This window comes from Coptis chinensis, chromosome 5 (genome assembly GCF_015680905.1).
Source record: "Coptis chinensis isolate HL-2020 chromosome 5, ASM1568090v1, whole genome shotgun sequence".
NCBI lineage: Eukaryota > Viridiplantae > Streptophyta > Magnoliopsida > Ranunculales > Ranunculaceae > Coptis > Coptis chinensis.
This window is the reverse complement of record NC_141460.1, coordinates 1,376,816-1,403,673: the sequence shown is the minus strand read 5'-3', so window position 1 is coordinate 1,403,673 and position 26,858 is coordinate 1,376,816. Positions and strand designations below refer to the sequence as shown.

At 38.8% G+C, this 26,858-nt stretch overlaps 1 protein-coding gene, 1 long non-coding RNA gene and 1 pseudogene across 3 annotated transcripts; 1 reads left to right on the top strand and 2 right to left on the bottom strand.

Annotated features, from left to right (window-relative positions):
• Positions 1-6,154: 6,154 nt before the first annotated feature.
• On the top strand, positions 6,155-7,341 carry LOC147496204 (uncharacterized). The gene has a single exon (XM_086559212.1). It carries the CDS (start codon positions 6,513-6,515, stop codon positions 7,086-7,088), a length of 576 nt encoding a protein of 191 aa, XP_086415338.1. The 5' UTR covers positions 6,155-6,512; the 3' UTR covers positions 7,089-7,341.
• Positions 7,342-14,414: 7,073 nt separating this feature from the next.
• On the bottom strand, positions 14,415-18,389 carry LOC147496203 (pentatricopeptide repeat-containing protein DOT4, chloroplastic pseudogene; annotated as a pseudogene). The gene is made up of 2 exons (XR_015194550.1): positions 15,540-18,389; positions 14,415-14,762 (listed from the first exon to the last, which is right to left on the bottom strand). The product of XR_015194550.1 is annotated as a pentatricopeptide repeat-containing protein DOT4, chloroplastic pseudogene (transcript).
• A 5,079-nt stretch (positions 18,390-23,468) lies between these two features.
• LOC147496202 (uncharacterized) lies at positions 23,469-24,131 on the bottom strand. The gene is made up of 3 exons (XR_015194918.1): positions 24,066-24,131; positions 23,807-23,965; positions 23,469-23,683 (listed from the first exon to the last, which is right to left on the bottom strand). It is a non-coding gene; the product is annotated as an uncharacterized LOC147496202 (long non-coding RNA).
• Between the last annotated feature and the right edge of the window lie 2,727 nt (positions 24,132-26,858).

The following is a 26,858-nucleotide window of genomic DNA, read 5'->3' as shown; positions in this document are numbered from 1 at the left end:
AGAAGAAAGGTAAGGCTAAAGTTGAGGCAAGTTTTGCTTCAGGCTTTGAAAGGGACGATGTGAGTCTCTGTGTGTCCACACAAGACTATATAGTCAAAAGGTGGATTCTTGATTCCGGATGTTCCTACCATATGTGCCTAAATATAAAGTGGTTTACTTATTATGAGAGCATTGATGGTGGTTCCATTTTGATGGGTAATGACGTTACTTGTAAGACGGTAGGAATTGGAACTATACGGGTCAAGATGCATGATAGTGTAGTGAGGACTTTAACCGATGTGAGGCATGTTCCTGAGCTAAAGAAAAACCTTATTTCTCTTGGTACCTTGGATTCCAAAGGCCACAAGTTTGTGGGGGAAGGTGGAGTCCTAAAGATTATTAATGACTCTTTAGTTGTTATGAAGGGTCAAAGATATAGAACCTTGTATACTTTGATGAGTAGTACGGTGATAGGCGATGTAGCAGTGGGTGCATGTAGTGATGATTCTGAGTGCACTAAGATGTGGTATATGCGACTAAGGCATATGAGTGAAAAGGGTTTGTCTGAGTTGTGCAAGCGAGGGTTCTTGAAGAAGCCAAGTATGGGGCGCTGTGAGCATTGTGTCTATGGGAAGTAGTGCAGAGTCAAGTTCAGTTCAAGCAAACACATGACAACAGGCACCCTTGATTATGTGCATACGAATGTTTGGGGACCCTCCAGAGTGGCTTCAAAAGGAGATAACCGTTATTATGTCTCATTCATTGATGATCATACTCACTATGTGTGGGTGTATATGATGAAAATGAAAGATGAAGTGTTTGAGACATTTAAGAAGTGGAAGGCAAGGGTTAAGAATCGCACAGATAGGAAGGTAAAGACACTAAGGTTTAACAATGGTTCTAAGTATACCTATGGGCCTTTCCAAGAGTTTTGTGTGCAACATGGAATTGCCAGACACTGGACAGTCAGGGGTACGCCTCAGTAGAATGGAATGGCAGAGAGGATGAATAGAACCTTACTTGAAAAAGTGAGATATTTGTTGTCTAATGCTAGTCTTGGCAAAAAGTATTGGGCAGTTGTAGTGTCCATGGCGTGTTACCTGTATAATAGGTCACCAGTTCTAGCTATAGATTGCAAGACGCCTTATGAGGTGTGGTCAGGTAACCCAGCTGATTATAGTATTTTGCGAGTGTTTGGATTGACTGCTTACTACCATGTGAGGGAAAACAAGCTAAATCCTAGAGCTAAGAAGGCCATATTCTTAGGCTTCGCAAATGGGGTAAAGGGATACAAATTGTGGTGTCTAGAAGACCACAAGTTCCTGGTCAGCAGAGATGTTATCTTTGATGAGACTTCCGTGTTATCTTTCAGTAAGCCAGAAAAAGCTGGGCAGAATGGTGAGTCTATAGAAGTTCAAGCTACTGATCTTGAGTTGTCTGATGCAGCAGATGATTGGTTGGTTCATAATGAGATACCAGATCATGGAACCACGCAACAACAGGAAAAAGAGCATGAGCATCCGCAACTTGTAGTGGCTGACCCTAGGCCAAAGAGACAAGTTAAAGAAGTGCACAAGTATGGGCACGATAAGTCGGTGAAACACTATCGTCAGATGGATTTAGTATCATATGCACTGAATATTGAAGATGATGAGCCAGATAGCTTCAAGGAAGCTGTTAGAGATGCTCATTACAGAGATTGGTTGGTTGCTATGCAAGAAGAGATGGAATCTCTTGATAAAAATCACACATGGGACCTAGTTTTATTGCCAAAGGGTAAAAGAACTATCAGCAGTAAATGGGTGTTCAGAAAGAAAGAGGGCCTTCCTAAGTTTGACAGTACTGGGTACAAGGTAAGAGTGGTAGCAAAGGGTTTCTCACAGAAGGAAGGAGTCGACTACAATGAGGTATTTATCCCGGTGGTCAAACATACTTCCATTCGTGTGTTATTCAGTTTAGTTGCTCACTTTGACTTGGGGTTAGAGCAAATTAATGTTAAAACTGCTTTCTTGCATGGGGACTTAGAGGAATAGATCTATATGAGACAACCTGAGGGTTTTGTTGTTGCTAAGAAAAAAGATCATGTGTGCAAGTTGAATCGGTCACTGTATGGTCTAAAGCAATTGCCAAGGCAATGGTACAAGCGCTTTGACACGTTCATGATGCAACATGAGTACACCCGAAGTAAGTATGACTGTTGTGTTTACTTTCCTAGGTTTTGTGGTAATGACTTCATCGATCTCCTGCTTTATGTGGATGACATGTTTATTGCTTCCAAAAGCATGGTGGAGATAGACAAGTTGAAATCTCAACTTAGCTCTGAGTTTGAGATGAAAGACTTAGGTGGAGCCAAGAAGATATTGGGCATGAAGATTGACAAAGATAGGAAGAAGCGACGGATAGTTGTATCTCAAAAGAAATACCTTCAGAAAGTAATTTCTCATTTTGGTATGGAGAATGCAAAGTCGATTTCTACTCCTTTGGCTGGTCATTTTAGGCTTTCAGCTAAGTTCTCTCCTAGTTCGGTGGAAGACCAAAAGCATATGGCTCATGTTCCTTATGCAAGTGCAGAGGGCAGTTTGATGTATGTTATGGTGTACTGCGCCCGGACATTTTCACTGCGCCATTCTTGTTGTAAGCGTGTATATGACAAATCTCGGGAAGCAAAGATTGGGACAAATGATGAAATGGGTATTGAGGTACTTAAAGGATACCTTGGATGTGGGATTAGTTTATGGTGGAGGCACTTGTTATGTCAGTAGGTATGTGGATTCATATTATGCATGTGATCTGGATAGACGATGATCGACTACTGGTTATGTGTTTATGATGTATGGTGCACCGGTTAGTTGGAGGTCTATGCTACAGGCTACAGTTACTCTATCTACTACTGAGGCAGAGTATATGGTAGTGGCAGAGGCAGTGAAAAAGGCACTACGGTTTTAAGGTCTTCTGGATTATATGAGTATTGAGTAGAACAGTGTTGCTTTGTATTGTGATAGTCAGAGTGATATTCATTTGGCAAATAACCAGGTTTATCATGCTCAGACCAAGTATATTGATGTTCGTTATCACTTTATACGGGATGTCGTTGAGGATGGTGATGTAACACTTGAGAAAGTGGACACCCATGACAATCCTGCTGATATGCTAACAAAGGTTGTCACCGGAGTTAAGTTCCAACACTGTTTGGACTTGCTCCAAATCCTACATGTTTGAAAGAGCCCTTTGTGGGCATGGCCCTTCGGGGCTGTTGACGGCGAGTTCCGGGACTAGTACTTCTTGTTGGATGTGTTCGGCTCGGTCTAATGTGTTAAAGCCTCACTGAGGTGGAGAATGTAGAGGAAAAACGGAGTTTTTTTCTCTCTTTGGCAAACAGGTTGTTAGGCGCGCCCGTACTCTAAGTATGCCTGGACAAGGGCGCACCCGCGCTCCTCTCTTTGGCGAACGAATAGGTTGTTAGGCGCGCCCACGCCCCACCGTATTTTAGCAGGACTTCGACTGTTTTCAGAAACCGTATAAATATAAGTTTTTTCTGTTAAAAACTTAACCTAACCAATACTAGAACAGAGACAAAGATTGTAAGAGTGCATTCTAAGTGAGTGTGAGCGTTCATTCTTTGTGAGTGAATTGAGAGCTCTTGTAACCTGTTACTTTGTGCATCTAGTAAAATTTGGAACTCACTGTGTAGACGTAGGCAAATTGCCGAACCACGTTATATCCGTGTCTTGTGGTTTGTTCTATTTTACATTAATCTCTTTACTTTATATGTTTGTTATTTGATATTGAGAAGTGTTGGGATAATAATTGGAGAGTGTTAAAGTCTTGTCTAGAGAGAATAATCAATCTTTGTGTAGAGTTAATCTATTTGGTGTGGATAACGTTGTTTCCACAGTTAGTTATTCACAACATATAGTAATTGGTTAGTTTAAAGATTTATAATATGAAAATTTGGAGGCTTGATTAAGAGTTCCCCAATTTAGGGGGTTTCTTCTGCCCCACTACGGGTTTCAGGGCGAAATAAAAGCATGATCAAACTTATACTACAACTAATAGATATGAAGAGAACCGGTGGTCCTTGTCTTTCAAAGAAAGAGCCTAACAGTACAGCTGGGAATAATGACTTTGTGAGGACAAAATTCACCACATATTAAGGTGAGAAATTCTGCCCATTTAGTTGTATGAATCTGTTTCTCATAAAAAATATAAGATAAATAAATATATATTGTGAGGTACTAATATACACAATCAATATATATTATATACGTGTCCGGCACATCACAGAATTATACCAAAACTTCAGTCAGGTCGATTATACCAAGACTTCAGCCAGGCCACTCATACCAAGACCTCAGTCAGGTCGATTATACCAAAACCTCAACAAGGTCGCTTATAGCAAGACCTCTGTCAGGTTTTGTAACGCTCAAAGATGGAAAGACAGATGTTACAACAGCCATGCACTCTATGACATCCGCATTTAAGCTCATTCAAGAGTCACATTACCAAGGGTCACAGGCTATAAATGACGAGGGAACTAACAAAGAAGGAGGGAGCTCCATGTCACATTCTCTCTATTTCCAATTCAATCACTTAACATGAACTACGTCCGACTTGTTTCCAGTTCACCGGAGAACTGGATACATAGACAGTTCGATCATTCGAACTCATCAGTCATAACATCATCTTCTCCAATCATCTAGATTCGTAAGGTCTTGACTAAAACATAAATTTACATATATAAAATCTAAGTTGCCATGCCCTTTTTGTGTTTGGGTAATGATAAGTGCATAACTGCATTACTGTAATTAACTGTGCTTGTTCATGAATTTCATCAAGTAAACAGATCTTTAAGTGGATCTAGGGTGTTTATTTTTTGCTTTTTGCTTTTAGTTTTTTGTAAATACTTACTACTTATTCTCACTATAAGTAATGGACCACTTTTTTTTTTTTTTTTTTTTTTTTTTTTTTTTTTCAACTACTTATAAGTAGTAGACTTTTTTTTTAATATATTTTTACTATTTATAAGTGTCAAAAGTAAAATAGGAAAACTTGACTTACATAAACTTTAAAAAAAAAAAAAAAAAAAAAAAACCCCTAAATCGTTCTATTGTGCCCACCTTGGCGTCCTATAACATTCAGACTTGCAAACACGACCTCTTTTCTTTTAATACTTTGCCCTCAAGTAACTGGGGTAGAAATAAACCGGCTTCAAGCTTAAATTGACCATTTGTTCTAGCAGAAACTTTATTTGTTTTCCAATTAACCTTTTTGACTAAGCTGAATTGCTTTTGTGCTAGACAACTAAAAGGATTTCTGAGTTCACTCCAATGCCTCAATAACGTGAACAATGTGATTATAATGTCTCGTCTTTCCAGCTACTTCCTAGAAACCACCAAAATCCACAACTGCATATATGTAGCATGAACAGATGAACTACTATATGGCCCCATAAATTGATGAAAGTTCGGACTCTAGCGTTCCTTAGTTCCTTTGCTAGACAGCCATTTTCATGGCCTTAGGATATCAAAACATTTATGATCATTCGTATTTTCACTTAGTACAGTATCATCAAGAGATCTTGATCTGTGTTGCTAAATCGGAAGCCACACAAAAAATCTTCATGGGATTTTACATGCCCGTGATGATGCCTTACTCTGAAGCCTTAAACAACAAAAAAAATTATGCGTCAGAGTGAAGCCAACCACACCATGGCCGAGTCAACTGTTTAAGCCATGACCCATGAGAATATTCCTCAATGTAATGCAAATAGAAAGAGCATCTATATGATTCTCAATAAGAAAGTTTACCATATACAAATAAGTAGTTCATTGATAGTGTATAAATGACTTCTTGGTTACGTGCTGCTTGTCACATTTAAACAAAGGAGTGCCACATGTCCCAATACTTTAACAAACTGGAAGGTGACACAATAGACCTTCTTGCCATGTTTCCAACGGGCCTGAGTTAAGAGTTTGAGGTAGCATGAGTGCGTGTCATCAATTCTTCATTCGTTGTGCAAACCTCGTTTTTCAAATCCTTAAAGTTACCAATCAATAATTGGTTAGTTCCCATAAAGAACCAGCACCATCCTTGTGCCAGACTTTTATTTCCTCTTCGTAAAAAGATCTCCCGCACATAAACCAACATAACACGCCAAAACAAGTCGAACCTAGTTTACACTTCTAACCAATGTCCTCAATCATGCCACGATATAACTCTATTCTCTCACTGGTTTTGCTTTTGCTTTTACTTTCCCTTCCAAAGCTTTAATTTTGCTTTCTTCACACCCACTTCTCCTCTCCTTTTGACTGAAAAGAAATGCTGAAGGTTGCCACATTACTCCATCTTTCTATATAAACCCATCCAGCCTATTGGACTCCTTCATGCCAAATTAATATCTGTTAGTTCTATATCATTTAGAACTTCAATAACTTTTCATCTAATATTAAAGTGTTACGTACAGTAATCTTGTGGGTACATTCTTATTTTCTTTCTACCATCAACCAACCAACAGAGACTTGGTAGTTGGTACAATGAGGAACAAAGCTTCTGCTTACTTGAAACAGATGTTATCCCTATTGAGTGCTGTGGTGAAAGCAAAATCAATGGCTTTGAAGTCCAAATCAAGTGCCTTCAAGACTCGCCTTATAATCTTCTCCTTGATAAAGAACAAGAAGGTGTTGCTCGGTTCCATTTCTGACAAGATTAATTCTTTGTTGGGGCAGGAGCACATGAGGAAAGATGATGATATGGTTGAGCAGAACAAGGCTATTGTTCTCCATAGTAGTACTGCTTCAGCAAACGAGTACTCGCAACCAAACCCAAGCTGCAGCGATTCATTAGTTGTCCATGAGTACAGCTACGAAGATGAGTACCCTGATCTTACACACACGCTGTTCGAATGTGATGGAGAGGACTACGAAGAGCAGACAATGGGTTCGGTTATAGACCTAGTTAAGAATTCCAAGGACGTTGGAGAGGAATTCAGCCTTGAGGACGAGATTGATCAGGTGGCAGATTTGTTCATAACGAGGTTCCATCGGCAGCTCAGATTGCAGAAGCAACATTCTATCAAGAGGTATCAGGAGATGCTCCATAGAAGCGCCTGAGAACAGTTAAGATTAAGCACTGTGCGTCAGTTAGAGGGAAATGAGATTGGCATTTAAGAGTGTAATATTACACATGTACTACATTAACAAAAAATTGTAGTAATCTACGCATGTTCCTTTATTAGAGTGTATTATTTACTTGTTGTATTTTCTCTTCATATCTCACAAAATGTAACTTGGTTTTACAAAATGACTGCACGAGTTTTACTATGTGCACCACATTATGTTGCAATACGACTTCTGATGTCCTATAATGTTTCCGTGCATACCTCGTAGCATCACTAATTAAAAACTGTAACACGTGATGGCGTAAAATATAAAAATCAGCTTAAATATATTGGGCCAATCCCATTTCATCATCTCGTTTAAAGTTTGCTAAAATAGGAAGGATTAAAGACAACTTTGACCCCATTGTCACTTACACCCCTAAATTTTTTTCCAAAGGAAAAAAAACTCTAAAATTGCAAGTACCAAACATAATAGTTTTTTTTTTAAGCATTTAGAGGTTAGGCAGACCTCGACCTGTATTAAAAGAAAAAATTCATGTTGTCAAGTACAGTTTCCCTTGTGCATCCTCCTTTACTATTTTAGATAGTTCATAGTCTACAGGAGGTAGGAAATACAAAATTGAATCCTCATGTTCCTTGCTTAGCTTAGAGAAGTAGTCAGCAACTCGATTTGCTTCCCTGAACACATGCTTGAAGTCTACCCATTCAAAATGTACCTTCAAACGGTCAATAGCAGCCACTATGTTAAGGCAAGCACCAAAGGCGGCTCCCGTACGTACCGATGTAGCTCCTATTGCTCCCTTCGAAGTCCGAAAGCATACACTAATTCGCCTCGCTCCTATCGGATTGCTCCCTTCATACCAAAATTTCAACCGCCAAGAACTCCCGGGTGATAACCGATCTTTTAGTCGAGCTCCTCAGAACGCTTAGTTTGACGGCACCAAACTCATCTCGAATAACACCACCATAACCATTAGCATCTTCTCGAGACTGACCCATCCGTGTTGACTAGTAAATCCCCCCGGTTGCGGCTTGGACCATTTGCACCATCTTGGGGCTCGAGCCGTATTGAACTTGGATACCGATCCCGTCGAAGGGACCTTGGGCGACCATCGCGGTCGCACTTCACCAACATAATTTGAAGATACGTCTTCATCTCCTTCTTGATCTTTGCACATACCTGCGCCTCTGAGTGACTCTTCTGCTGAAATTTCCTCAAGTTCTTCTCTATCTAGATGGCATATATTGTGGCAGAGGTTACTGCTCTAGTAATTTCAGATTCGAGCGAGGCATTATGACAAATCCTAAGGAGGCTATACCACTCGGCAATCGATGCTTTCACCTGCGTGTTCAAACCCAGCCATCCTTTAACACTAGACCAAACCTCTTTTGTATACGAGCAATCGAAAAAGAGGTGTTTGGAATGCTCCCTAGAAGCATTGCAGAAGCCGCATATCGAGTGGTGGATAATTTTCTTCTTAACCAGTCGGTCCTGGGTGGGTAAGCAATTCGAAAATAACTGCCATTCAGTAAACGAGTGTTTCGGTATAACCAACTTACCCCAAACCACTCGATGCCATTTAACTCTTGGTCGGAGCTGTTTCAAAGACATGTACGCTGATTTGACCATAAATCTGCCTGTAGAAGTCGGTGTCCAGATGACTTGGTCCTGTTGTAGCATATGATTTAATTCGGTGCCTTCAATCTTCTTCTTCAGCACACTATCTGGTAGGCTAGAAACAATGTGATTCCACCTACCATCGGAAATGAGATCACAAACCAAAGCAGTGTGAGGGACCTGTAGCAGTTGAACTGCTTCATCCCAAAATAAGAGTGGAGTGTCATGGCACCATGGGTCATGCCATACATGTGTTTGCTCGCCTCTCGCTATCTGGTGCCTAACAAGCTTCTGAGCAGCTCTGCGGGTCTTTAGGACATTCCTCCAGACCCATGAACAGTCCGCTGGGATCACCATCGTCCAGAAGTGTTGCTTCCTGACGTGATGTTCAACTGTCCATTTGACCCTTAAAGAGTCCTCATAGCTGGCTATCTTGAACACAAGGCAGCCTTATTCCACATGCTAGGGTCAACAATTCCCAATCCTCCTTGTTCTTTATCCATTCTAGTGAGGGTGTGACTAGCATGGTGCATCTTCGATGTCATGTCTGGCCCTGCCCATAGGAATCTATTACAAATCTTAGCAATATCTCGCAGAGTTTTTTTGGGTAAAACAAACGTTCGAGCCCAGTAAACATGAAGAGAGGATAGGACTGATTGAATCAATTGGAGCCTTCCCGCATGAGAGAGCGACTTATTCTTCCAATTAGAAATCTTCTTGGTGACCATTTCCGTCAGTGGCAGGCATTCTTTAATACCCATTCTTGCTGCAGTGAAAGGCAATCCTAGGTAAGTTACAGGGGGCTATACCAGCTGCACTTCCATTATATCCGCCAATTCCTATGCCTCGTGGTTACTCATGCTTCCAGCAAGGAGGGTGGTCTTCTGTCTACTTAGCTTTAGGCCAGTGCACTCAGAGAAATCATCAATAGTCTTCTTCACTGCCCTCACTGTCTTTTCATCCCCTTTACAGAACACCAAGACGTCATCGGCAAAACACAGATGCGTAATGTCCAGTTTCTTACATTTAGAGTGGTAAGAAATTTCTTTCGCCATAACACTCCAATTCAGCATTCCACCAAGTACCTCCATGACAAGGACAAACAAGTACGGTGATATAGGATCCCCTTGTCTGAGGCCCCTACAGCCAGCAAAGTAACCCTGTGGTGTACCATTAACTATAATAGAATAGTACGGTGAGGAATAGCACATCTTTGTCCACTCAATGAACTTCTCATGGAATCTGAATCTCGCCATTACTTTCTCAATAGTCCGCTTGGCCGATCAGATCATATGCTTTGGTAATATCAATCTTGATGGAGCATCTTGTAGTCCTGTGTGCCCGATTATAGCTTCTGATAAGCTCATGAGCCAGCAGGAGGTTGTCTTGTATCGATCTGCCAGGGATGAATGCCGATTGTTGCATGGAAATGATGTCAGGCATATACGGCTTCATTCTGTTAGTGAGAAGTTTAGATACACACTTATAGATGACATTGGCGGGCAATAGGTCCGAACTCTTCTACTCTTAAAGGAGTTGCACATTTAGGGATGAGGCTGATGTGGGTAGAGTTGACTCCTCTATTAATTGTCTTCAATGCAAACAATGGCGGCTTTGACAAACTCCGCCTTCACATCTTTGCCAGTTCTTTTTGAAGAAAAATGCATTGAACCCATCGGCCATGGGGCCTTATTATCTTCCATTTGAAACAAAGCTAGTCAGATTCCTTCAAGAAAATCGAAAGCACCATTAGTTCTGCCTCGTGTGTAGTGAGTACCCTTGGGAAGTGGAGATCCTCCAGGCTAGCCGCATCACAAAGAACCGGGGCAGGTTGTCCCAACAACCCTTTGTAATAGTCTACAAATGCTTCTGATACTCCCACCTGACCCTCCCTCTTAAAACCAGTAGTATCTTGAATAGCCCATATAAGATTCCTGCCTTTCCTCTCTTTGAGCGTCTTGTGGAAAAATTCAGTGCATTTATCCCCATACTTCATCTAGTCACATTTAGTTCTATGTCGGAGATCCTCCCCTTCCATAATAATAAGCTGACAAAGAGTGGTTCTGGCTTCCTTCTCCCGTATGCTTAACAGACTATCCATTGGATTGCTTTGTTGAGCTTTCTGGATGCTCTTGAGCTCTTTCCTTGCTGCTTCTATCTGCTTAGATAAATCTGAACAGTAGAATTTTGCCCACCCTTTAAGCTTACTCTTCAGCTTCTTCAGTTTTTGGGTGAGGACGTACATAGGGAACCCAAACACTGCTTCATTCCAGCTTGCCGAACGCGTGCTCAAAAAAAAAATCGGGATCTTTGAACCCAAAAGTTCTTTGAACCCGGAAGGGAGACTTATAGAGACATTATTCAATATAGAGATAATAATAGGTTAGTGGTCAGACGTGCCTGGGGGCAAAAATTCAGCAAAAGAGAATGAAAATGACGAGCTCCAAGAGCTATTTACCAAACACCTATCAATTTTAGACCACTTCCTGGCAAAGTTAGTCCAAGTGTAGAATCCCCCTGTAGCTTTGATATCATACGGTTCAGCTTTGAACTAGGCAACCGAAAATGGCCTGTCTCTCAGGGCAAGCACCGCCTCCCTCCAATACGTTCAAAGGAGTACAACACATTGTTAAAGTCCCCGCAACACACCACTCACCCGAAGTCCAGAGTGGATAGAGCAAATATCTCTCCATAACCTCACCACAAGACTTGAGTTGCTAGCATATACCACAGTTAAGAAGAACGATTTCATAGTAGGTAACAGTTCAACCTTGCAGTGAATAAGTTTCTCCGTTTCCATAATTTTCACCAAGGAAATAATGCCCGGATCCCATGATAGCCATACTCGACCACTTGGATTACTATTGTAATTGTTAACAAAGGCCCATGAAGGGCAACAGATGTTGCTGAGAGCCTAGAACTTCTTAATCTTGACTTTAGTTTCCAACATACCAAAAATGCACAATTTATTCTCATTTCTAAAATTATTCATATATCTAGCTTTATTATTGTCATTAAGACCTCGCACATTCCATATAGCAATCTTCGTCATTTCTATTGTTTGTGTTTCCCTTTCCTATTCGAGCCCTTATTCTTTCCCTTTCCATTCTTCCGGGAGCTATCCTGCGCTTGTGACCTTGTTATAACTTGAAGGGGAAGCAGTACCGCAGAGGTCATTGTTGTGGTCGCTTTCGTCATTAAAGAGCTCCGTTTCTGGTTCAGAAAGGTCATCATCAATGATTCCTTCTTCCAGCACTGTTGCTTCATAAACGACTTGCTCATCCCGAAACTGCAGTTCTTCAGCTGTTGTCGGGGCTTCCCTGTGGATGATCAACTCAAGACTCAGACAAGGTATCCGGCTGTGTGTTTTGGAGGATGGCAAATCTACCTCCACTAACATCCAATGGAGCTGCCTCTGGGTTACTGAACCCCTCAGTGTTTCCAGTCTCTGAGATGGACTCAACTGTTACATCCTCTATGCTACCCTATAAACTGGCATTAGCTCCAGCTAAAGAGTTTATCGCTCCAACATATGGCCCCTCAGTTCCTACACTCAGGGTACTAAGAACGTGGGTACCACCCTCATATGGGACTATTGCCCTGCTATCAATACCACCTGTCAAGCTTGCTTCCTCAACCACTCCTTCTCCCTCTGCCACTTCTCCATATTCTGCTGTCTGCTCCCTCATGGTATCACCTTCATGAGAACACTCATGCACAGTTGTGTCTTCATTTACTTGTGTCTGATCGTTATGCTGAGTATTTCGTCTTCTCCAAACTCGAGCATTTCTTCCATTACATTTGTCATCTAAGTGCCCAGACCGATTACATTTTGAGCAGGAAACTGGCCTCCATAGGTATTCTAGTGGGATTACAACCTCTCGATTTCCTGCTTTCACTGTAATAACCTCCTTATACTCGTGGATTCATTGTGGAATTCAATGCAAAACCTCGCAAATGAAAGCCTTTTTCCGTTGTGCGGTTGCCGCGATCCATAAACATAGGTGTTCCTCCTACTAGACTCATGAGATATGACAACCCATCAAGCGCCCACATTTCCTTAGGAACATCCATCAACTTGACCCGCACCGGTGCCGAGGCAACCTTGTTTCGTAATTATCCACTTCTTAATCGGCCCAAGGTTTAACAACAAACACTTTCCCAGCTATAAACATTGGACCTTCTTCCATCACCATTTGCCGATCTTCAGTGCTAGTGAAGCTCATATAAAACAACTCCTTGTCAGTAGTTATTTCAAAAGAACCCTTCAACTTCCACTTCTTCTCCAGAAACTCCTTAACCATAAGAAATGGCAGTCTAGAGTCCATAAAATACCCCACCAAGTATTCATCCCACTGTTGAATACCTTGTTCTAACAATTCTTGAGGGAATTGCGCTACTCCATTTACTATGACTGGTGTGAAATCTTTAAATGCTACAGTCGCATCTTGTTGAGAACCTTTTCTATTAAACAGCGCACTCCATGAACTTGGTCGATTTCCAACTTGTCTGTTCTGATGTGACGACTGCTGAGGGTTACTAGATGAGGCCATGCTGTCGAAAGAATGAGATTAGCGTCCCAAGCTCTTAAATTCCTACTATGAACTTGCACTGTTCGCAGTGAAGGATTTTACCAGAAGAGGGAAGAAACTAAAGTCACGAATGGATAAGCAAGGGTAAACTTTGAAATTTAACTAAAACAGGAAAGGAGAGGTGTATCAAATCACATGAGCAACTTAAGTAATGTTGCTTCCAGTCGCCCTAAGTAAGGACCCCATTGAATATATATATATATATATATATATATATATATATATATATATTTTTTTTTTTTTTTTTTTTTTTTTTTTTCACATAGATGGCATTAGATATATATGATGTAATTTTCTTTTTTACATGACATCATCAATCATTTTATTTATCTTGTAATTCACTGATATGATGCAAGTGATATTTCTGCCAAAAAAGAAATGGATTCCAAAAAGAAATTTATTAGAATTTGCAAACAATAAAGGAAAAATTAATAACAATACCTATTACATACCTAAATTATGCGTAGAATTGAATAAAAATCAAACAATTTGGTAATTAGGGTTTTTTTTCTTATGGTTATGACCGTTGGAATTGCTAAAAAAAATTATCAATTTATACAATTACAGGTGACCGTTGGAATTGACTCACTGATTGATTTCCACATCATCCATTTATTTCTTGCCACATTGGAAAATAAATTACAAGGTAAATAAAATGATCGATGACATCATGTACGTAAAAAATAAAATAACATTACATATATCTAACGCCATATATGAAACTAACTGTTGTGTTTAGTACTTGTAACTTTATTTTTTCACTTAGAAAAAGGTTTGGGGTTGTCAATGACAATCAAGAACAAATTCAGAAGTGACTTTTATCCTTAATCCTAGGAAATATGCTTAGAACACCTAAATGTAGGGATCATGTGGTCGAATAGCAGGTGCCAGTTGGTTGGTAAAACTTTTGGGTGACGATATCAGAGGCCCCTGCATTACCAAACTTTTGGGTGACGATATTAGAGGCCCCGCATTACCGAGTTGCTGATCTCAATGGTCTCATTAAAAACAGGCCAGCTGCTTGTTTATTTTTTAAAAAAAAGGCGTTGATAATATTTTACAATACCATATGATTTTTATGGCATTATAACCTCCACTGAGGAAGAGAAATTTGAAAACCATCCTTACTTCTCAAGAAAATCCAATCAAGCAATTAAGCTATACATGATGCATAAAGAGCCCATACATACGAACAGCAATCGTTTACTAACCAATTGCTTGAAGCCGATTAGTATCCCTTACTATCTGGTCATGAACAAAATGTAAAGAAGAAAGCAATGTTTAATTCATGCAATGATTTGCCACTTTATCCGCTGCCAAATTTGCTTCATTAGTACCTGCACATTGTTCATGAGCTGAATAAAATCGATAAGTGATGTTGTATTGCTCTCAGTCTAAGGTTTGCTCCAAGCATTTGTCCATGCAATTTCAGTAGACACGAGGAAAGCGGCCATTTCTACGAAAAAACAAATAAATAGTATTAGCAGTAGCAATAGTAATGATGCCTGTGTTATGACAGGACACTCCTGTGGATCGGAAATAGTTCCACATCATGCATGTCTTCATTTTCTCTAGCAACTCGATCAGTATTTACTTCTAAAAATTTGGTGCTTTCTTAGGCAGAGAGGAAAAAGCTAAATCCTTTAAAATACCTTGATCATGGTCATCATTAGACAAATCCACCAGATATAATCTGAATTCTCATCGCCAATTGGTAAGCAATTAAATGAATCTAGAATTCGTGAAGAAAAATATATCTCCAAACATTGATTTCAAAACAAAGACCAGCCAGAAGACATTTATAATTGCAGCAAATCAGATCTAACAAAATCTAACTCCATCTCTTCTACCTGTGGACTGAATAACTGTTATAACAAATCCTGAGCAGAAACATCCATATTTACCCATTTTCCAAAAACATTAAAAACCCAATTTCCTTAGCATCCCCAGACATATGTTCTATAATTTGGAAACACAAAGGAAATTGATATAATCAGTAAGAGGACGGATAGTGACACCTCTTTTGCATCAATTTATGATTTGAAGTTTACAACGAAGAACTTTCCAAAATCAGTGGAAAGCAAAGATAACCATAAGGCATAAGATGATAGCAAAGAGATAGAATGATGAAGATGCATTGAGACTCAAACACCTGGAATTAGCTTCTTATTTCATTATACAGAAAGGAAAACTAAGCTCCAGCTAAAGATCACACTCCAGTTAGAGTACATACCAGTGAACAAATCTTTGAACAGTGCTTCCATTATTTGATCAAATCTTTGAGGTCCTGTAAAGTCTTTGAACATAGTCCTGTAAAGTCTTTGATTCGATTTGATCATTCTTATTATGCGCCTGAAGGAAATGAATTTAAAAACTTTCCGACTGGAATCTTCCTAATCCCACAATGTTGCTTCTACCCCATACATACAGCAGGTTTCGGATTCAGTTCAAGGAGCACCATATTCACCTTTTTTATTGATCAACTAATTTAAATGTAAATAAATAACTTTGTCTACTTAGGTCCGTATCCTCATTTGCCAAACTGGTCCCTGCCTCGAGGCATTGGAGATTCTATATTGGGGTTCAAAACCATGGATGCTCGTTTCCGTGTTTCCATCAGCTTCAAATTGGCAGATTCAACTCCGAATATTCTTTGAGAAGTGTGGGGTACACTCAACCCTCTCCAAACTAATCTGAGTATTGAACTTTTAAGACAGCAAAAACAATGCAACCTGGCTGATTAGTTGCAACAATTACTGGATCAGGCAATATGTCTATAGCCATTTGCTTAATGAAAAAATTGGGTTTCCCAAATAACAATTCCAAACCCGCGATCTCCCTTGATTGAAAAGTATACCTTCAATTGTTTTCATCTATTGTGTTTCAAAATGCAGTTAATATGCCGAAAAATGATTGATGGATTCATGACCTGGGACAATAATCCAAAGAAAATTACCAAAATTCTCCACAAGAACAAGATCCATCCTTGAAATGGTGAAAACAACCAGGATCCTTTAATATGATCTCCCTCCTTACTTTCTTGGAGATAATCTTTACAAAACTATGGCAGCTCCGGCACACCCTAAGGTTTTTGGTGACACGTACAGTAACTTGTGGTTCTGTACTGATCAACCCAAAAGAAATTGCCAGCAGTTCACTGTGCCCAATGGGAATGCACTCCCTCTCCTCATCCACGTCATGGAGACTAAAATCAGTGTCAAGGATATAGCCCTCTTCGTCTTTGATTTTCTTCATCAAAAATTCTAACTCATGATATATCCTTTCAGATCTCGGGTGGGAGACATCCCCTGCTTCAAACACATGAACCTTGTTTCGGACTTCAATCCAGCTATAAGCTCGTTTAGGCATCAGGCCCATGTCTGTGATCATCTCTCTTGAACTTTTGACACGATCCCACTGTGTGTACGCAGCATATAGGTTTGAAAGTAACACGTAGTTGTCTGAGTTCAGAGGTTCCAATTCAATTAGCCGCTCCACTATTTGCTTCGCCATCTTCTTATCCTGGTAAATTCTGCAACCATCAAGCAATGCTCTCTGTACGTCCGGATTCCACTCCAAATGGTGCTCCTCAACGAAATCTTTGGCCTCATCAAATAGTCTGGCACGTACTAGAAGACTGATCATTAGACAGCGATGCTCAACTTTGGTTTCTCTAATGCATTTGAAGAAATCCTTTCCCTCTTCAACCATACATGCGGTTCTACAAGCTCGTAACAAAGCATCATAAGTCACATCATCGATTTCAAAGTTCAGATTCTTCTTCATCTTATGAAACAATCCAACTCCAATTTCTCCATGTCCATGTAAGCTATAACCTAGTATCATTACTGTCAAGGAAATGACATCCTTCTCTCTCATCTGCACAAAAATCTTTGAAGCAGACTCCAAAAATCCCGACTTCATGTACATATCCATCAAAGCATTTTGTACCGCTAGCTCTTTGTCAAGCCCATTACGAATTGTATAGGCATGAATCTCCTTCCCGTTCTTTCCTGCGGCTATTCTCGCGCAAGCAGGTAAAACGCCTGATACCGACACTGAATCTGGTTTCGTTCCTTGGGAGTTCATCAGCCGAAACAATTTTAGAGCCTCATTGAATTCCCCATTCTTTACATACCAATGGAATATTGCCGTCCACGAAATGACATCTTTTGAACTCATTTTATTAAAAACTAACCGCGCGTCCTTGATGCTCCCACAATCAATATACATTTTCAAGAGCGAATTAGCCACCAAAACATCCAAGTCTAACCCAAAAAATTTCGCAATGTCATGCACCTTTCTCCCTTCTCGAAGCGACTTTAACCCCGAACACGCCCCAAGAACAGTAGCCAATGCAACAGCATCTACCTCAATCCCCATTTCCACCATCTCTTTAAAAGTCTGAATGGCAAAAACCGGTCTATCTTCCGCAGTGTATAACCTGATAAGCAAAGTCCAAGAAACGGAATTCCTATAACAGGAATTGTTAAAAATCAGCCTGGCGGCATGGGCACCATCGAAATGCCCGTATAAAGCCATAAGAGCTGTGACAACATACTTGTCGGAACTAAAGCCAAGTTTCAATGCATGCCCGTGAATCTGTTTTCCAACAAAGAATGCCTGGCGAGAAGCGGTTAACAAGCGAGGGAGAGTGTGCTTATCGGGACGGACACCTCGGAGGAGCATCTGAGGATAAACCAACAATGCGAGGTGTAAGTCGGCATTGGAGAGATGGGCTTGGATGATGCAGTTCCAAGCAAAAGTGTCTGTGTGAGGAATTTCGTCGAGCACCCTGAGGGCGGTGGAGTGGTTCGAAGAGAGTGAGCTGCATTGGCGAATAGAAGAAGAAGATAGATTGATGATGTTATTATTATGGTTTCCAGGAATTGTTGGCAGTTTCTTGTTGGGATTAGTATATACAATAAAACTTGGAAAACTTTGAACTGCCGCCATTTAAAAGCTTCTCTTGTGTTTTGGGAGGGAAACAAAACACGGTCTTTTCCTTTTACTATTGCCCTTTCCTCTTTTTTCTGTTACGGATAAATGGGCTTAAATGCTAAATGAAGCCCATAGTTCCTTTGTTTTTTGTTTTTTTTTTCTTTTTCATAGGTAGTTTAATTGGGCACTCATCAAATTGGATTGGACAATCTCTCAAAAAAAAAAAAAAAAAAATTACAAGTTTGTCATATTACAAGTTTGTCATCAAAGCCCAGGCCCAACAACTAATTCAACAAGTCTCGCCATAATGAAACCCATGGGTCGTTTGAGTGTACATTCACCCATGTCGTTCCATTGTACATGCACGCGGTCCCCCACAGTCGCGTTTGAGAATTGGCTCTCTGGTGTCTCCATGGAACGATCTGCGAGTACCGATCATACCGTTTGAGTGTACACTCAAATGGCTTGCCCATGTCGTTTGAGACAGAGCTCTCGGGTTCTTCCATGGAACGGTCTGATCATGTCAATTGGTATCAGATGCAAGCGGTACCGCTGGGTCGTTTGGGGCTTCTATGGGGTGACATGGAGGAGTCGTTTTGACTAAAATAATTGAGAAGTTCTAAACCAAGGAAATTCCTGATTAACTAATGATTAGCCTGATTAACCAATAAAAATTGATTACATAAACACCAATTACATTTTTCTTATACATAAATACCAAACACTTTCTTATAATACAAATTATTAATCGATTATAATTGTACAATAATTTATTTAAATAATGATCTGAAAAATTGAATTAGTAATGATCAATGATCAACACATCCCAATTCCATTAGCAAAATTGAAATCCGATTTAAAAAATTGGGTTAGGAACAACACAATTACATGCACTCTTTATCTGTTATGACATAGTATCTATATAACTAAGTTAAAACATTTAATCAAACATGCCAAAATCTAAAATAATGTAATCAAACATGTAAAAATGTAAAATAATAATTTGTTTTATATCAAAACTTGTTATTTTTCATTTTTTTTTTTCAATTGTGAATCATAAACTAGTTTGGGGTTTGGGGTTTAGGGTTCTAAGTTTACAAATTTTGTACCAACATATTTCACTCAATTATTCAAAATAATAATTTATTTTATATCTAAACTTGTTATTTTTTATTTTCTTTTTCAAATTGTAAATCATAAACTAGTTTGGGGTTTAGGGTTTAGGGTTTACAAATTTCGTACTAACATATTTTACTCAATTATTCGAAATAATAATTTTTTTTATATCTAAACTTGTTATTTTCCATTTTCTTTTTGCAATTGTGGATTATAAACTAGTTTGGAGGTTTAGGGTTTAGGGTTTACAAATTTCGTACTGACATAAAAAAAAATTAATTTCAAACATATTTCACTCAATTATCCAAATCTAAAATAATAATTTGTTTTATATCTGAACTTGCTATTTTCCATTTTTTTTCAATTGTGAATAATAAACTAGTTTGGGGTTTAGGGTTTACAAACATATTTCACTCAATTATTCGAAATATATCAAAATTTCAAATATTTTTACATAGTATACTCAAGTTTCTCATTTACTCCTTACTATTTTCAATTCATACTCAATCAAAACCCAATCAAAATCTTAAATGGAATACAAAGATGAAGAAGAAGCATTTGAGGTAATGCTTGAGGTGCAACAACAAATTAGAGAAAGAGAAAATAGAAAAAATGTTAAAGGTGAAGATCATCCAATAGAAAGTAAAGAAGTGGCAAAAAATGTTGAAGGTGAAGAAGTTGAAGAAATAGAATATGCGACTAGTCGAGCAAATGAGATGCCGAGAAATCATCGACGACAAAGACAACCAAACCTAAATAATGAGGTAACACTTGATTAGAATGAATATAAAATACTTGATTGAATGAATGAATGAATGAATGAATCTACAAGAGAGCATTGATTAGAATAAATGCAAAACACTTGATTGATTGAATGAATGAATGCAAAACACTTGAATGAATGAATGAATCAATCAATCAACAACATTTAGAACCCGAGCCCAAACGACAACTCTGGGTCGTTTGGGGACTCTAGCAACCGACATGGCTGGGTCGTTTAGGGTATTGGCCGATGTGGTTGGGTCATTTGTCTTCTTATCTTTATCTTTATCGTGGACCTTCCCAGCAAACTGGCTCCGCAGGAATTCTAGCCTTACCTTTGAAATGAACCGGTTCGCTTCCATCTTCGCCTTAATCAGAGGCATCGAGACACCAAGAGCATGATGTAGGAGATTCTCCGAATGTTCACAGCTCAACTCCGTGTTCCCTTGCACTACTCTGCCTCTAATCGAGATGCCTAGGATTTGGGAGACATCATCCAAAGTCACAGTCATCTCCCCCCACGACATATGGAAGGTGTTGGTCTCTAGTCTGGATGCCACCTCTCAACAAACGCAGAGATCAATAGGGGATCGTGATGGTTGTAATACCCAAATACGAGACCATAAAACCCAGTCCGCTTAAGCTCTCTTTCAAATCTGGGAGAGTTTTTGAACTCGTTCCTGACATCCCATTGGCTTAACTTGGATAGATACAGAACACACTTCAAAATTCCGCGCTCCGGCTGAAACAACAACGACTCAATGAGGATAAGCAAAAGGTTTTGTAAAGTCAAAGGAAAATCAAGATACTATGTCTATGATAATACCTTCTTTTCCTAACCATTGCGAACCACATGCACCGCATAGTTATATAGAAGCTCTGACTCAATAGGGCCACCACCACCATATACACGTAATGTGTACTCCAAATCATCTTTCAATTTTCTCACATAATCTTCCACTGGAGGTGCTTTGACTTCCACCGGTGCTTCAACTTCCATCAATTCTTTCAAATCCTCTTCATCACCCTCCTTATCACCAAACTCTTCCCCATCATCTCCATCCTCACCTGAGTCATCCCCATCATTTTCAACTATACTCTTCCCACGATCCATTGTTATATTTACATCTACATCTAAATCTTTATCTACATTAATATCATCCTCACTCTCAGTTTCCCTATCACTCTCAGTATCTACATTACTCGGAATAACCTCTTTGTGGTCCCTTCTACACACTGAGGTCGAGGTGCCCGCTCCCCTTTTTTTCTTCTTCTCTCCTTCTACATCACCTACATTAGTAGGATCAACATCATCTACTTTTCTATCGCCTCTACGGATTGAAGCCGATGTTTTTGACCCCCTATCTCTTTTCTTCTCAGGCTCAGGCGCGTCACTGATAAGAGCCCAAAACTGTAGTTTTAACCCCTTTAACAATATTGCTTTTGACCAATTATGTGATTAATAAGTAAGAGATAGTACTGTTATCAAGTTCTTATGTATTTCAGGCATTGAAGTCAAATATGTGCAGAAATGCACCCCTTTTGCGAGATAAAAGAGCAAGGGTTGGTTGCTAAGAAGTTCTATGATAAAAAGCCAAAATTCAAGGACAAAAAGCATTTTTAAAGCCCAGTCAAAGCTGAAAAGTCAAAGTCAACACAGGCATAAACAGCGCACAAAAGTCAGTAGAACTTTCGAAGGCCATATCTTTGGACTCAGACCTCGGAATTGGGCCTACCATATGTCAAAACGACCGGCTAGGAAAGAGCTTTCTAATGGTCTAATCCTTGACCCAATCAGAGAAGCAAAAGTGGACGAAAAGGCTGTTAAAGTCAAATTCAGCTAAAAATCCCTTTGTGGACTGAAGTAATAAGGTTTTGGGCTCGATTTTCCGGCCCAAAATATGGCTCCTCACCCCATGCACGAATTTGTGGATCTTGTCTCCTCCATATGGGAGACAAAGACTTAGCTCTTAAGCATCTAGTTTTTTTTACTTAGCAATTATCCAATAACTAAGTTTTAGATCTAGTTTTTTTTCACTACTACAAAAAAGCTCATATACCACTGTTATTTACAGTGGTAAAAAGCCTTTAGCCACTGTTTTCATACCGTGGTAACAACCACCGTGACAAATACTTCTAACAAAACCGTGGGGAAAAATATCTCTTATATACCACGGTTTTAGTAAAAAAGGTGGTATTAGAATTTACAAACCGTGGTTAATAGCCGAAAAAAGTCCGCTATATTCGATGTGAACCGTGGGAAATATGATGATATATACCACGGTTGGATACAAACCGTGGGTTATATGTTGCAAACCGTGGGAAATAAATATGATATATACCACGGTTGGATACAAACCGTGGGTTATATGTTGCAAACCGTGGGAAATAAATATGATATATACCACGGTTGGATATAAACCGTGGGTTATATAAACCGATATATACCACGTTTACAAAACCGTGGGAAATAAATATAATATATACCACGGTTGGATATAAACCGTGGTTTTTATTTTTTTTTTTAAATAAAAGCCCCTAATTATTTGATTCTAATCATATTCATTCAAACGCAAACCTGCCCATTTTCACCATATATATCCACAATGGATTTTAAAACACATTGCTCAAATGAACAATTCATAGTGCAACACAAACAAAAGAAATAAATTTAGGCGTCCAACACTTAAGACATTGAATTGCTAAAAGAGTTTTGAACTTTTTGAGTCATCAATAATGAAAGAAACATCCAAATTTACTTGTTCTATCAAAATAATAATGACATAACTTGTTGCATCAATCAAAAAAACAATCTATTTGTTCTATCTAAAATATAAAAAAAAAAAATGGTGAGACCAAGCACCACACCTTAACTGGAATGGGTCAAAACCTAGCTAATACTCGACGCTTGGCTCAAACACTCCATTATGCTGGATGAATCTAAGAATTTCAAGTCGAACAACATCAAGTTCCTCTTGTGTGTATGTAGCTTTGAGAGATAGATTTGTCATCTGCACGATCAAAAATCAAAAAGTATATAATAACTAAAAAAGGAAGAGTAACACAAAATATAGAATACTAGTGTATGACTTAATTATACCTTATTTTCAAAAAGAATTATCTGAACAAGCTTCTATTATTTCTCTCATAAACTTCATTACGTAATACCCACACTCTTTTTACTACTAGGTTGGTGCGGGCCCTAAGTACAAACATGGAAAATATTCATAAGTATATATTTTTCCAAAATACAATATGTATGTATAAGAATTTAATTTGTTTATTACCATAATATTCTCCCACTTCACTTGGACCTTTACTTCCTTTCCCTTCAAGTCTTTCTATTTTCATGACCGCACTTCAAAATAAGATCAATGTAAAACCTAATTAGCAAGTAAAAGATAAGCACGTAATGATCTAATTATTTCATATACATACACACTCATGACAAACCTGTTAAAATAGATATCCATATCATTAGAGGGCAGATTATGCATCGAATCCAACCAATTAAAAGTCATCCGCGATAAATTAATGGCAATCAAAACCCAATGTCCACTACAAAAGATCGAGAGGCATGTGTGGTTAAAAAAGAAAAATTAGACATTAAAACTACAATATACATTTCAATGAAAATGATAAAACATGGATAGTATTAAAAATATAAGACAATATCCTTACCCTGGATTATAAGGGATAAGAACAACTCTTTTACCACTTGTATTCTGCAAGCTCTCCACGATAATTTGAGTTTTCTCATTCCCATTAGCTCTTGTGAAAGATAAAGGGTTTACAAATCCGACGACATCACGACAACTCACAAATTCGTCATAAAGAATCCTAGAGAAAAAAAAATAAAACAATCATAATTACTAAAACTAAAGATGAATATCTAAGATTTACGATAACACCAACAATGAAATTTTGTAGATATTCTAACCTCATGTATACCACCAAAATAGCAGCATCTAACCAACCCATGTTACATACATCCATTATATCGCTTTTTTCTCCATAATGAAACTACCCATATTATCTCCAAACAATTCTCCTCCCTCTTTGGAAAATGTATCGAACCTTGGTCCCCCTGGAAGCTCCATATTGAGGAATCCCACAAACGAATCTATTGCACCTTGATTATGACCATCACTAGTTTGATTTTTACTTCCCTAAATTAAAAATTCAGAACAACCAATTAAAAAGAGAAGCCAAATTCAGAAATCTATCATATAACTTCATATAAAAGAATCTTGTTATTTACCTCAATGTCGTCTTTATAATAGACATGGTCCTTTGGCCAAGGAACTTTGCGCCAAGAGCATCTGCGACATATCTAAGCTCCTCATTCACTTGTATAGGAAGAGCAAGGCGGCCCGACTTCTTGAAACAAGCGATACAACCCAACACACTAACATTATCGAGTCCCAAAGGGTAACCGTGAATTTCTTTTTCGTTTATTTCCCTCATTATACCAAGCCCTTCAAAGAACAATATTTGATCGGCCAACCGCAGCCAAATAACATTCTTTTTCCTATATAAATGTCTAAGTATCATAATAAGCACACGGCATTATATTTTAATAACATATTACGTATAAACTACAATTTACCTCCCCTAGACCAAATGTTTGACCCCGTGTTTTCTTATTTGCCTTGTTCACATTATCAAATTGAGCCAAATTACACTCTAGGCCCTACAATTGAAGTATAAATCTTAGAACCATTTTAAAATTATATATATAACGTGTAAAATACTACTTACCTCTCCTAGACCAGATGTTAGACCCTGAAATGGTGGTTGACCCCGTGTTTTATTCTTATTTGTCTTGTTCACACGATCAGATTGAGCCAAATTACACTCTAGGCCCTACAATTGAAATATAATCTTAGAACCACGCAACATTATTAAAATTATATATATCACGTGTAAAATGCAACTTGCCTGTCCTAGACCAGATGTTGGCCTCGAAAATGGTGTTTGACCTTCTTGTGTTTTCTTATTTGCTTTGTTACCATGATCTGCTTTGGGCTTTGATGGGGGTTGGGCTGCCTTCCCAATTTTTTTCAACTATTAGTCAGAAAAATAAAATTTGTAGTTAGAAGGTCGGAATGCATAAAATGGTTGGGTCAAACTATTGTTGCACAAACACTAGATGCAACGATGAAGGATGCGCAAATAGATGACATGTTACCAATAAAAAAAAATAAAAGAAACATTCACAGTAGTAACTTACTTGCTGAGCATTTTTAACTAATCTACCAGATTGATGTTTGCCAGATGAGTGTATCGTATGATCAATATTGACACTCGTATTGCTGTTTGAAGAGATTTTTTCAGATGGTAAGGAATTATCTTTGTCCTCCAACCTTCTGACTCTATCCAACAACAACCTAACATCTTCCTGAAGACAGTAGTTTTGGTCCCGTTGCTCCTGAATTGTCGATTCCAACTTCATAACATGTTCCTTTGAGCCACGTTTGTTAACGTGGAAATATGTGGTGGGAGTGATCCCCTTTCCAACTGCTCGAGTGCGACCAGGATGCTCGGGTGTGCCCAATGCTAGAGTTAAGATGTCCTTACTTCCTTCAATAACTACCTTTCCCTCCTCCACTTCCTTAGTCAGCACATCCTTCAATTAAGTTTTGAAGTAAACAAGGATTTAGCAAATCCAAATCACAACAAGCATTCATGTCTAACATTAAAACATAATAATAAACGATTAGAAAACTTACAATCTTTTCAGCCACTCTTTCCGTAGCTACTTCAATATATTTTCCTTTTTTTGAGTAAGCTCTTTTCCATATTGAAGGCCTTCGATTTTTTCCATTAAAGGATGGTCCCAACTCTTTTTTCTATGGTTACAAAATAATCACGCAAACGACATGGTTAATACGGTGCATGCCTTCGAAACTCTTAGAGGTTTATCATACCCAAACAAATTAACAAAGTGCCTACGTGTATAAATGTCGAGACAGACAATGTACTCACCAATTGTTCTCCAATATCAGCAAATCCCGTCTTCCCCGTCCTGTGATTATATACTTTTGCTGCTCGCCGCTGTGAATTAAGTTTGCTAATTTCCTGGAAAACATGGAATTAGTTGTCTTTAGGAATAAAAAACAATATATGGGTAGGAATAAAAAACAATATATGGGTTTAAAGGAGAACACCGAGTAGTAGAAGTTACGCTTCATAAATGAGTGGCATGAGTAGAGAGATTTGTGAGAATCCCTCCTCCCCGCGACACTCCTTGAATGCTAATGTCATCTTTGGAAGCAATCCACATATTTATTAACCATGTAACAGAGTTTCTTGACTTCAATATAAACTATAAACACTAACAGACGCAGTTTAAATCTAAATTTAGCAAACGGCTGCTATGATGACCAAAGCAGGACTAAAGACCTCATGAAAAAAAAAAAGCTGATAATAACTCTTGGAGCAGGAATGCAAGATGCGTAGAGGGGAATGAACATGTAATGTTGTTGTCCATGTATTGGGTTGGTCGAACCACCACGAGATATTGGGTTGGTCTAACGAACTCTTTTCTAGCCTCAAGCCTTACTGAATGTCCCATTCTTCTAGCGCACCACCGGGGAATGAAACCACCGTATCCCATCGCTCTCATCACTAGAAAGGCTATCCGTAGATCTGAGTCAGGTAGCGGTGGCCAATCTAATAGTTTACTAGTACTAGTAGCCTTGAGCCGGCTTTAAAGGATATGGGATGGAAA